This window comes from Manduca sexta, chromosome 7 (assembly GCF_014839805.1).
Source record: "Manduca sexta isolate Smith_Timp_Sample1 chromosome 7, JHU_Msex_v1.0, whole genome shotgun sequence".
In the NCBI taxonomy this organism is placed as follows: domain Eukaryota; kingdom Metazoa; phylum Arthropoda; class Insecta; order Lepidoptera; family Sphingidae; genus Manduca; species Manduca sexta.
Genome location: NC_051121.1, coordinates 8,289,135 through 8,302,525, shown reverse-complemented (window position 1 = coordinate 8,302,525; position 13,391 = coordinate 8,289,135). Strand labels below are relative to the sequence as shown.

The 13,391-nt window shown below is 30.8% G+C and overlaps 1 protein-coding gene across 1 annotated transcript in view; it reads right to left on the bottom strand.

The window, feature by feature from the left end:
- Positions 1-2,214: 2,214 nt before the first annotated feature.
- LOC115441532 (REPTOR-binding partner) overlaps positions 2,215-13,391 on the bottom strand; it is a 35,376-nt gene continuing 24,199 nt past the window's right edge. The window contains 3 exon segments of the mRNA XM_030166389.2: positions 2,215-11,418; positions 11,421-11,433; positions 11,974-12,095. Coding sequence (XP_030022249.2) covers positions 11,327-11,418; positions 11,421-11,433; positions 11,974-12,095 — 227 coding nt within the window. The 3' untranslated portion in view covers positions 2,215-11,326.

Genomic DNA, 13,391 nt, shown 5'->3' with positions numbered 1-13,391 from the left:
CCCGTTCCCACGGGAACGGGACGTGACATTAGACGTGGTATAAGAAAGCAAAATTTGGTATGGAGATAGTATAAAACCTTGGGAAGGTTATAGGCTCCTATCCCGGGAAAATATATAGTGGGACTTTTATCCCGGAAAACTCCGTCACGCGGGCGAAGCCACGCGCTAAAGCTAGTTATGAATAAAATGAAAATTAAAACATCGCATTCGTAATATTTCGCTATAATAATATAGGAATGATATATTATACAACTGAGTCCATACGATATTGATCTTTTAATAAGGTAATACTAGTATTATTAGCGACGTACGAAAAGAAAATGATTTTCACGGATCTCGATATTTTAACAGTATCAATCACTACACTACGCTACACTTTTGACGGGAGTTTAGTTGCCACCGAAGATATAGAGAATTAGTTTAATATATTAAAAAATGTCTTATTAAATTTAAAAATAAAATTAGCCCCGGAAATTCTTTAAATGAGTAATAGTAATTTCTAAAAATATATCGTAAATCATAATTAATTGCACAAGACCATACTTACACTCAATTAAAATGGTGAGACAGATTTGGGCATCCTCCTTAACTGTTAGTAAGGCGATCCTTAAAGTATTTTGGCATTCATACTAAAATTGCGTTTTACTGATTATTGATTTATAATGAGAACTTCTCCCTTTTTGTAAGTCGGTTAACATGCGTTGATGCTACTTGCTATTACTACCGAACATTGGCCAATTCGCTGATAAACAATGGAAAGCTATCACATAAGAGCAAAGAACATTCTAAAAACTAGACACATTTGTAAAGAATAATATACACACAGACAAAATAGTGCATTCTACAATGATATTCTAAAATTTCTAATGTTTAAATGTTATTTAAATCTAAAACCACTATCTCCTATACATTTCACAGTGATTTAATTCGTAAATACACATGTTACACTACAAAATAGGTACTCGCTGCCCAATATATTCTACATTATGTATACGGTGATTTAGAGATCCAATACACATTCTATAAACTTAATATTGATAGAAATCTTAATTATTCTTATTTCTAAATACATATCTATATGTATCGTTATGGAAATGCATGTGTATGAAAATACACCTTATTACTATTTATACTCAAATAAAAAAATGTGTTTCAAAGTATTCTATAGTTTTAACTTATCAGGCGCCTTATTCTCTGCGACAGCGTAAAATCTGAACGCGACCGTATTAACTGTTATCGTTGTGAAATTAGCGTGGTATGGTATTCTGCAGAGATGTTATGGGGCTCCGTAACCGAAACTACCGGTTATCCGAAATAAAAATATATCCATAACCGCAACCGTATCCGTTACAAAAGTTTCGGATATGTTACGGATAATATGTTTCGACAGGTTTTTGTTTCACCGCTCACACGCCATCTTGTATATGTATATTGTTTGTACTTTTTAGTCATAAGATAACCTCATTCATAAATAGTTTTTTTTTTTATTTAGGAGTAGGTAGTTATTTAATAAAGTGAAGGAATAGTGGTGTGTTACGTACTTAATTGATTTTTAAGGACAAAATGCGTCCAAAGTATGTACTTACTTTCATATGGACATATTTTTATCATGTTGAAGGTAATTTTGCAAAATGTAAAGAGTGTGATAAAATAATGTCACGGAGAGGAGGTGGCACTACTTCACTGAAACTTCATATCAAATTAAAATTCAGAGGTTTTCCGAACACCCATGTCCCCCAATTAGTTCATCGATAATTAATAATCGACGATGACGAAAAACGATAGTTAGCAATGGTCGCCCTACTGTATGACATTATATTTTTATTTTACTTTAATCTAATATCCGTAACCGAAACTATCCGAAACTAACGGATAATCCGAAATAATTACATATCCGAAACCGTAACCGTATCCGATATAATTTTATTCCTATATCCATATCCGTATCTATATCCGAAATTTCATATCCATAACATCCCTGGTATTCTGTATGACAATATAAATTGTAATATTATACGCGATGAAGTGCGTGCTTGTAATATGTCAGAATAACGTGTGGCACACTCGTAAAGGCCCTTATTTAATTGCACGCAAACACCGTGGCGACCGGTACTTATAACACGATTACTATCGATGTATTACCTTGACAAATTAAAACTATAAATTACTATTCAACACTAATAGTAACATATCAGATTCGTGCATCCATTATAAAATTTGTCACCATTCTTCAAATCCAATATGTTATTATCGCAAGCAATTGTATTTTAAATGAATAGCATATAAACGATCTTTGGTTATAGAGTGGCGACTGACAGAAAATAAAAACTAAACCATCTATAGAAAACAGTTAGTTATAAATGTTATAATGGGGCCGTCGGTGTTTTAATAAAAAAATCTAATATGCAAAGTTTCTGACCTTATACCTACCAAGAGAAAATGAAGTCTAATCTAAACTTACTTGCTATTTGAGGTGGATTTCCCTTCGGTTGTATAAAGTATTTTCGAATGTTTTCGTGTCGCATTATATTCCGTGTGGATGCAAGTATTTAATAACGTACATATATAAATGATAATTACAAAACAATTTATTTACTTCACCCGTGATTATTACACTAGTTAAGAACCACCAATTATTTTACTCTACCGTATACTTTAATTACGGATAATCTCCAAAAAATGTAAGGTAACTGAAATTGACGTAACTTAAAATTAACAAAAATCTCGCTGTAATCCAAAAATAAATTTAGGTCAATGTCTAACATTCGCGTGAACATAAGAAACCATAAACTATGAAATCTAGAAACCAATAGAAAATATAAAATAAAAAAAATACATAAACGCATCATAAAACGAAATGCAATACGACTCTATCACCGAGAGTACAGAAACAACACAATAAACTTTTTTTTATGTTTATTAAAGGAGCTTGGTCAATAAACTTTTTTAAAACATAAACGGAGAAGTTCTAAGTATTCCTGTACGTAAAAACTTTTTATATGTCCACCACGATTCAAAGGCTTTGTGGGGATTTTGAAACACTTTAGCGGGGCTGTTATTCTGCGCCTGCGGATTGTACAGTTTCAGTGGGAGGTCCTTTTGAATTTTCTCTCTGTTTATTCTGCGCTTGCTGTATGTACGGCAATTTGTTTGGTTGGTATCGCGCCGCTCTTGATCTCAGGGGCGAGCTTCGGAGACCGAGAGATTCAGAAACTCCTTCCTACGTAATAAGTGGAGTTGTTTATATTTTTTTTTGCCATACTTCTGCTGGCAAACAGCTCGCCTGCCCATGAACAGTTGAATAGCTACATTTTACTGGTCACAGTGAGAGTCAAAATAACAAGCATCAAAATTTTTTGCTATTTAAAAGATCTCAAATTGTATTGTGCGTTCCTGTTCCCTCCAAAATATACAATATACGACATACAATTTTATAATATACAGTATCCTAGGACTTTTTAAAATGTTTTTTTTTAAACACGTGTAGAATGACAAGCGAAAATAATAATATCTAAGGCGGACTGCCGACAAAAGATCACAAAAAGCTTACACTAATTTATTAAATATAATATGTAAATGTTTTAATTTTTTATATTGTGCATGAACGTGATATTATCCACATCCGGCATCCAAGAAAGATAGTTTTAATCCTTACGCAAATGAAACTAAAAGAAATTACGCTGCAACGCCTTTTTTGCCGTTATTAAATTTTATAAAAAATATCTAATCTAAATCAATAATTGGTTGATAAAATGAAAAAATGAACCTAACCTACGAAAACAAATTAACAACTAATAATTGAACGCAGGAGTACGAAAGAACTTGTTATAAATTAAAACCAAACGTTAAATGTGTTGAAATTAAAGATCCAAGGTATTTTAAATTAAAATTAAGTTTGCAATTCGTTTAAACGTTGTTTATAAACATATTAATAAAAAAAAATACTATAATTTATCCCCCAGAATGTTATATATGGCTATTATGAAAAAGAAAGCAAACAAGTCTTTAAATAGTATAACCTTTTCAGAAATACAACGAATAAATTCTAACACATATTAAAAAGCATCAAAATCCTATAAACTAAAGCAATAAACTAAATTAAAATCTAATAATTGAACGCAGGAAGTACGCAAACAAAATGTGGTGTCAACTAAAAATAAGCCTAACCTAATTAAAACAATTAGAGGTGGTTGTGGCGACTGAATATGTACAACACGCCACCAGTGGTAATTAACGTTATATTATAAGTGTTGTCGGGTCGGTCGAAACTATACCTATACCTAATATTTGTAAAAATCTCCTATACATTACACATATTGTCACACTACAAAATAGGTACTCGCTGCCCAATATATTCTAAATTATGTATACGGTGATTTAGAGATCCAATACACATTTTATAAACATAATATTGATAGAAATTCTTAATTATTCTTATTTCTAAATACATATCTATATGTATCGATTTGGAGATGCGTGTGTATGAAAATACACCTTATTACTATTTATACTCAAATAAAAAAATGTGTTTCAAAGTATTACTATAGTTTTAACTTATCAGGCGAATTATTCTCTGCGACAGCGTAAAATCTGAACGCGGCCGTGTTTTATCGTTGTGAAATTAGCGTGGTATGGTATTCTGCAGAGATGTTATGGAGCTCCGTAACCGAAACTATCGGATATCCGAAATAAAAATATATCCATAACCGCAACCGTATCCGTTAAAAAAGTTTCGGGTAAGTTACGGATAATATGTTTCGACAGGTTTTTGTTTCACCGCTCACACGCCATCTTGTATATGTAGATTGTTTGTACTTTTTAGTCATAAGATAACATCATTCATAAATAGTATTTTTTTTTATTCAGGAGACTTATTTAATAAAGTGTAGGAATAGTGGTGTGTTTCGTACTAAATTGATTTATAAGGACTAAATGCGTCCAAAGTATGTACCAACTTTAATTTGGTCATTTTTTGATAAAGTTGAAGGTAATTTTGCAAAATGTAAACAGTGTGAAAAAAAATCTCACGGAGAGGAGGTGGCACTACTTCACTGAAACTTCATATCAAATTAAAATTCAGAGGTTTTCCGAACACCCATGTCCCCCAATTAGTTCAGCGATAATTAATAATCGACGATGACGACAAACCATAGTTAGCAATGGTCGCCCTACTGTGTTTCATATTTTTATTTTACTTTAATCTAATATCCGTAACCGAAACTATCCGAAACTAACGGATAATCCGAAATAATTACATATCCGTAACCGTAACCGTATCCGATATAATTTTATTCCTATATCCATATCCGTATCCATATCCGCAATTTCATATCCATAACATCCCTGGTATTCTGTATGACAATATAAATTGTAATATTATACGCGATGAAGTGCGTGCTTGTAATATATCAGAATAACGTGTGGCATACTCGTAGAGTAAGGCCCTTTTTTAATTGCACGCAAACACAGTGGTGACCGGTACTTATAACACGATTCCTATCGATTTATTAATTTGACAAATGAAAACTATAAGTTACTATTCAACACTATCAGTATCATATTAGATTCGTGCATCCCTTTTGAAATTTTTCACCATTCTTCAAAGCCAATATGTTAATATCGCACGCAATTGTATTTTAAATGAATAGTATATAAACGATCTTTGGTTATAGAGTGGCGACTGACAGAAAATGAAAACTAAACCATCTATAGAAAACAGTTAGTTATAAATGTTAAAATGGGGCCGTCGGTGTTTCAATATAAAATTGTAATATGCAAAGTTTCTGACCTTATACCTACCAAGAGAAAATGAAGTCTAATCTAAACTTACTTGCTATTTGAGGTGGATTTCCCTTCGGTTGTATAAAGTATTTTCGAATGTTTTCGTGTCGCATTATATTCCGTGTAGATGCAAGTATTTAATAACGTACATATATAAATGATAATTACAAAACAATTTATTTACTTCACCTGTGATTATTACACTAGTTAAGAACCACCAATTATTTTACTCTACCGTATACTTTAATTACGGATAATCTCCAAAAAATGTAAGGTAACTGAAATTGACGTAACTTAAAATTAACAAAAATCTCGCTGTAATCCAAAAATAAATTTAGGTCAATGTCTAACATTCGCGTGAACATAAGAAACCATAAACTATGAAATCTAGAAACCAATAGAAAATATAAAATAAAAAAAATACATAAACGCATCATAAAACGAAATGCAATACGACTCTATCACCGAGAGTACAGAAACAACACAATAAACTTTTTTTTATGTTTATTAAAGGAGTTTGGTCAATAAACTTTTTTTAAAACATAAACGGAGAAGTTCTATGTATTCCTGTACGTAAAAACTTTTTATATGTCCACCACGATTCAAAGGCTTTGTGGGGATTTTGAAACACTTTAGCGGGGCTGTTATTCTGCGCCTGCGGATTGTACAGTTTGAGTGGGAGGTCCTTTTGAATTTTCTCTCTGTTTGTTCGGCGCTTGCTGTATGTACGACAATTTGTTTGGTTGGTATCGTGCCGCTCTTGATCTCAGGGGCGAGCTTCGGAGACCGAGAGATTCAGAAACTCCTTCCTACGTAATAAGTGGAGTTGTTTATATTTTTTTTTTGCCATACTTCTGCTGGCAAACAGCTCGCCTGCCCATGAACAGTTGAATAGCTACATTTTACTGGTCACAGTGAGAGTCAAAATATCAAGCATCAAAATTTTTTGCTATTTAAAAGATCTCAAATTGTATTGTGCGTTCCTGTTCCCTACAAAATATACAATATACGACATACAATTTTATAATATACAGTATCCTAGGACTTTTTAAAATGTTTTTTTTAAACACGTGTAGAATGACAAGCGAAAATAATAATATCTAAGGCGGACTGCCGACAAAAGATGACAAAAAGCTAACACTAATTTATTAAATATAATATGTAAATGTTTTAATTTTTTATATTGTTCATGAACGTGATATTATCCATATCCGGCATCCAAGAAAGATAGTTTTAATCCTTACGCAAATGAAACTAAAAGAAATTACGCTGCAACGCCTTTTTTGCCGTTATTAAATTTTATAAAAAATATCTAATCTAAATCAATAATTGGTTGATAAAATGAAAAAATGAACCTAACCTACGAAAACAAATTAACAATTAATAATTGAACGCAGGAGTACGAAAAAACTTGTTATAAATTAAAACCAAACCTTAAATATGTTGAAGTTAAAGATCCAAGGAAATTTTAATTAAAATTCAACTTTGCAATTAGTTTAAAACGTTGTTTATAAACTTATTAATAAAAAAAAATACTATTATTTATTCCCCACAGTGTTACATATATGGCGATTAGGAAAAAGAAAGGAAACAAGTCTTTAAATAGTATAACCTTTTCAGAAATACAACGAATAAATTCTAACACATATTAAAAAGCATCAAAATCCTATAAACTAAAGCAATAAACTAAATTAAAATCTAATAATTGAACGCAGGAAGTACGCAAACAAAATGTGGTGTCAACTAAAAATAAGCCTAACCTAATTAAAACAATTAGAGGTGGTTGTGGCGACTGAATATGTACAACACGCCACCAGTGGTAATTAACGTTATATTATAAGTGTTGTCGGGTCGGTCGAAACCATACCTATACCTAATAATTGTAAAAATCTCCTATATATTACACATATTGTCACACTACAAAATAGGTACTCGCTGCCCAAAATATTCTAAATTATGTATACGGTGATTTAGACATCCAATACACATTCTATAAACATAATATTGATAGAAATTCTTAAAACAATTAGAGGTGGTTGTAGCGACTGAATATGTACAACACACCACCAGTAGTATTTACCATTATATTTTTTTACTGTCGAGAATTTTACCGGTCGAAATCCGTACCTATACCTAATAATTGATCCAAGGAAGGAGAAAAAAATATTGTTAAATTAAAACTAAGCCTAACTGTAAATTGTATATGGATTATTGATTTTATGAATGGTTATGTATAATAATGTGTAAGGTGTGCGCGATTGCAAAGATTCTTTTTGGTCTATGGTTTTAATAAATTGTATCGGAACGAATATTCATTCTACAAAGTAAAAAATCGCGCATAGTGAAAATTACGACGCAGGTGGATCTAAATATTACTATAAAAAATGAGATATTTTTTTTTCCCAACGAAATAAGTATTTTGAACTTTTATTAAATTATACATATTATTTTTATTAAAAATGTATTGAATGAAATAAATGTGAATTATTATTTTCGGAAAGTACACACAAAATGGTAGACAAAACTTAACATAGAATTGAACTTAAAATATTTCGTTATTTATAATAGTAGTCGATTTGCATACTCTAGTTAAAAAAAACCTTATCACCTAACGCAATAAAAAATAATTGAAAATAAAGTAATAATTGAACGGCGGAGTGCACGAAAAAACTCGTTACAACTAAAAATAAGCCTTAAATATATAGAAGGTATATACTTATAATAATAACAGTGTGATTGTGTAGCCAAAGTTACGAACGCAGAATTATTATATACATAATATAGTACAAAGCGTTGAAAAGACAGATCAAATAAAAAAAACATTGAACGATTCACAATATTAAAACTGTAGTATTGTAAGAGCGTCTATCGCACTTTTAATAAAACAATGAACCATTTCAAAATTGCCAATTTGTAGAAATCGTCAAACAACCATTTTCTATTTGCGACCTTTTAGTTTTTTTCCTTTTTTTTCATGCTATAGGTTTCATTTTTTACCTATCTTTAATGAGTTCAATTTTATAGCAACTTCAAAAAAATGGTAGCAAAGAAAAAATAGTTTTTTGACGACTGCCACAAATTATCAATTTTAAAATAGGTCATTATTTTATTAAGGGTGCACTATGTTAAATCATTATGAATTATTGAAGATCAAATGCGTTTAAGCGAAGTTTTGTCTACTTTATAATATACATAAATATACCAGACTGTATTTTACTGTGGCCAGACGAGCAAGCATGATAAGTAAAATAAGAGCTAATATTTGAATGTGTAGGTAAATGTTTTTATACTAAACTACATATAATAGCAGAGACAAAACTACCAATTATATACAGGTCTCTGCTATACCATTCATTAATTAATTTGTGCTATAAGTCATAGAAAGACGAATGAATAACATATAAGACTTAACTACAAAACGACAATATCTATGATTTTATCACTCTGTTGACGAGTACGCCGTCTTAGACAGCTCGCTATAAATAAGTTTATAATTAGATAATGACTAATTAACACTGTGTATAGACCGTAATGAGCTATACCTATCCTTAGAGACTACAATGCCGTGAGATAAAAATATTTTTTTATTTTAGAAAAACAATCTAAAGCAGAATGAAAAAAAAAAAATTCAATGATATGCACTTAATTAAAATGAAAATCTGTTCTCTATTGTATTGATAGACCATGTTTGCCATATTTATTAAATTTAAACATCTCCAAAAATATTGTGTTTAATTTGCTGCGCAGAAGTCATTTTTAGATTCAATTATATACATGTTGAGTTTTCCTAACTCGGGCTTACATTATAGCTATAAGTTATAATATCTAAATTATTATAATCGTAGTGTTCAAGTCTGCTGGAAAACCAAATAAATAAAAAATATATTCTCAAGTGTATTAAATTATGCACCGGTCAAAATGGAACAGATACTGTGTTATAATTAAATTAAATTTTTAGTTTAAAATGTTTTTCTATAGCCGAATTGTGATTTCGTATTAAATAATTTGGCAATATAATATATCATTTTAACTTACTACACTTTCGAACATGGTAGTCAAAGATTAATGAAATAAGAAAAATTATAACGAATTAAAAGATTTTGCGTTAATTGAATTTATTAACAAAATTTTAGCAAAGTCACTGTCTTAATTATCGTAGTTTTATTTTATGAAGAAAAGTATTTTTACTAAAGAATATTCGATAAATGTAAGTACAAATTAATTTATATTGGAATAAATTCGACACGGCGCAGCAGTGGCTCTGAATTAGTGAAAGAAGATAATGTTACTCGAATAAGATGCATATTATAATTATTTGAGGCACACACCTACTCCAGTAGCTTAACTATTTATTAGAAATTCACTTAATTATTGTAAAACTTTCGAGTTACATATTTCTACCAATTTTGTACCGTGTGATTTTTTTATACATACATCAATATACATTATTTCAATTTTATTGAATAGAACTACAACTATGGTACATTGCTATTTGTGGCATGAACCTGAAGTGCATAATATACATAGATATAGTGCAGGCTCACTATGACAAGGATGTTATTGTTTTAAGAAATAAAATTATGTCGGTAAAAATAAAAAAAAAATCCACCATTCCACTTTATTTATCTTATTGAAAATTTTCACTGAATAAAAAAATCATGTGATATAACTCAATTTGCACATCATATATAACATAGAACCTTGTAATAGTGAACCAGCGACATGTTTAACATTCAACAAACGTAAGATAAGTATCGTCGGTTTACTGCAAGAACTCACTAATTGCAAAAAATCATCAATTACAGTTTATAACGCCCTGAACATAATATAATATTTAACATACTTGATTTTAAGAATAAAAATATTCAAGAATAGTGTTTTACTTTTAACATAATTATATCTAAGATAATATAGGCGAAACAAATTAACTAAAACTAAAAGTGGCTTAATTCATACTTTTTATTTGTCAGTTAATGAGTTCTTGCAATAAACCACCGGTATAGCCGAAAGACTCACCTTTCCTTTAGAAGAAAAAGAAATGTTTGATTTTTACCAAGAAATTTACGCGCTAAATATACTTACGATATATGTGATGATGGTACTTTATGGTGGCGAAATATCAATATAAGTATATAATAATTTGGTTAAAATGTTTATTCAACACATCATAGATATCTTATAAGACAATATTATCGTCCATTTAGTCATTCTCAACATTGACCCACGTATACAGTTTACATTCCAATACAAACTTAAATCTAAATATTCGGCTTAAAGCTATCTACATGTCTAGATTTTTTTTTTATTGATCAAATCAACGACGATACGTATCCTATATTATGTTTTTTAAACAATTACTTAAAGCGATCATATCTTAATTCTTATATTACATAAAAAAATATGGTTTATCTTAAAATGAATATAATAACAAATCAAAATATAACTGAAATTTCCATTTTTGGTTTAGCAAAGAAACTATTTTGTTATTCCATGCCAATGTTGCCAGGATACCAAACAAAAAATCAACAACAAATAATCAAACAATTCAAAAAGGTTTGACATCTTCCTGTTTGACGACGCCCATTTCTTGGAGCATCGCCTCAAGGCCCTCGGGCATTCTGCCCTGATCCAATTCAAATTCCATTTGTAAAACTAAAATTAAGAAATAATTTCTCTTAAAAATATTTTTTCTTCCCACATTAAAAGTAAGAAATATTTTTTCTTTAAATAAATATTTTTTTCTCTAAACCTTATTTTTTAATTCTGACATTTATAAATTTCGAATTTTGTAACAATTTTTAATTTAATGCATCGACGTGTATTTAATAAAGACCTATATCTCACAACATCTAAATACAGACTCCCTTATTCATAGAGTTTATTTAACTAAGGACGGAGCATTGATGTGATAACAAGTCTCTTTCCCAGTGCTGAGGGCATGGCAGCCTTCACAGTGCGTAGACATAGGGCCGCTGTGATTGGCTAATATTGAGATACAACTTGAATCTAGTTGGCTGTCAGATAAACAAATCTGAGAAACAGACTTGTTATCACAGCAATGCTCCGTCCTTAGATAAATGACGTCTATTAATAAGGGGAGAATTGATTAACCCTATTTTCTAAAGTCTAAACTGTAAATCAGAAATAATAATTCCTCCAAAAAATTATGCTATATTTAAATGAATCTCGTACCTTATCCAATTCCTTCCTGAGCGCGATGACCGACCGCTCCCGGTCAGCTACTAGCTCTTCAAGGTACTGGTACCTCAGTTTCTTGCGAGCCCGACACTCACGCGCCGACTGGCGACTGCGTTCTGAAATAAATATATTTGGGGTCAAGTAACCGTTATGTTTGGGGTAATTGTCAGGGTGTAGTTAGAGGATGAATATAATTTTAAATATATTTTTGACTTCATTTACATTTGTACTCTAGGACATGTTTTTTTCACCGAATGCAGCTTTAAATAGATGTGTACATTGGTTTTAAGGACCCCAATAATTTCGTTTTAAATAATTATAATTTTAATATTGCTTTCTTATACTTAAATGTATTTTTCATATACTTAAAAATAGGAAACGCATTTAAAACCCCGCGCAACTAAAGGATTAAAACTTCTCGGCCATTTTCTCGGCGTATTACAATTGCAATGAGGGGACGAATAAAACCCCAGTAACAGCCAATATGTTAGAACTTAGATCTAATTTGAATTTAAAAACGCAATTTTTCTACAGATACAAACAGGACAATCGCGGCATAATAATTATGGTTTAATGGCAATACTCATTAACCTACTTTCATACCGCGTGTCGGGAGACGATATAGAAACATGTTGATGGCGTAAAACAAAAACAAACATAGCCCTATTATGCACAAATAGTGTATTAATAGAGATGTTAGCAAATCTATTGAAATATTTACGAAATTAGCCAATATTTACACGAGATTAATCAATTTGCGTTCATAAAATGATGATTAAATTCCATATAAGACAGAAAACTGGGCTAGCGCGGCGGAACGTGTGGAGACGAAATAAAAGAAAGAAAAGAATATATTTTGACAAAAATAAAAGTAAAAAAGCGGATGGATTAGTTTTAAAAATGGATTAATAGCGACAATTGGTAATGAGTTAAATTCTAGACAAGTTTGTATATAACTACAAAGTCCCCATCATCGATCGTGTTGTCATATTATTGGAACGTCTGTACCCTTCACAGACCATAATACCAATCTACTTAAATTCCATAGATGTTCTTTTTCAGCGATATATTCTTACCTACCCACATAAATAAATTCTAACACTAATGCGCCATCAGACCCATGTGCCGCCCACCATAACTTATTCAACCGTTGGGATCGATGCTAAAGTAAAAATAGACGACCTAAATATCAATACACTACGACGAATCACGATATTACTCGTCAAGTCGAACCAAGAAAGACGCATGATGACGTTGCTTCTTGAATGCAATGATTTTAAGACAGTGTGTTTAGAATGTGATTGGCTACCTAACACTTGACTAACGCATTGGTCTCTCGATCAATCACAAACATCAAAATTAAACATCGAGTTTCGAATCATGTTTGTTTGAGACATTTTAACGGGGCTGAA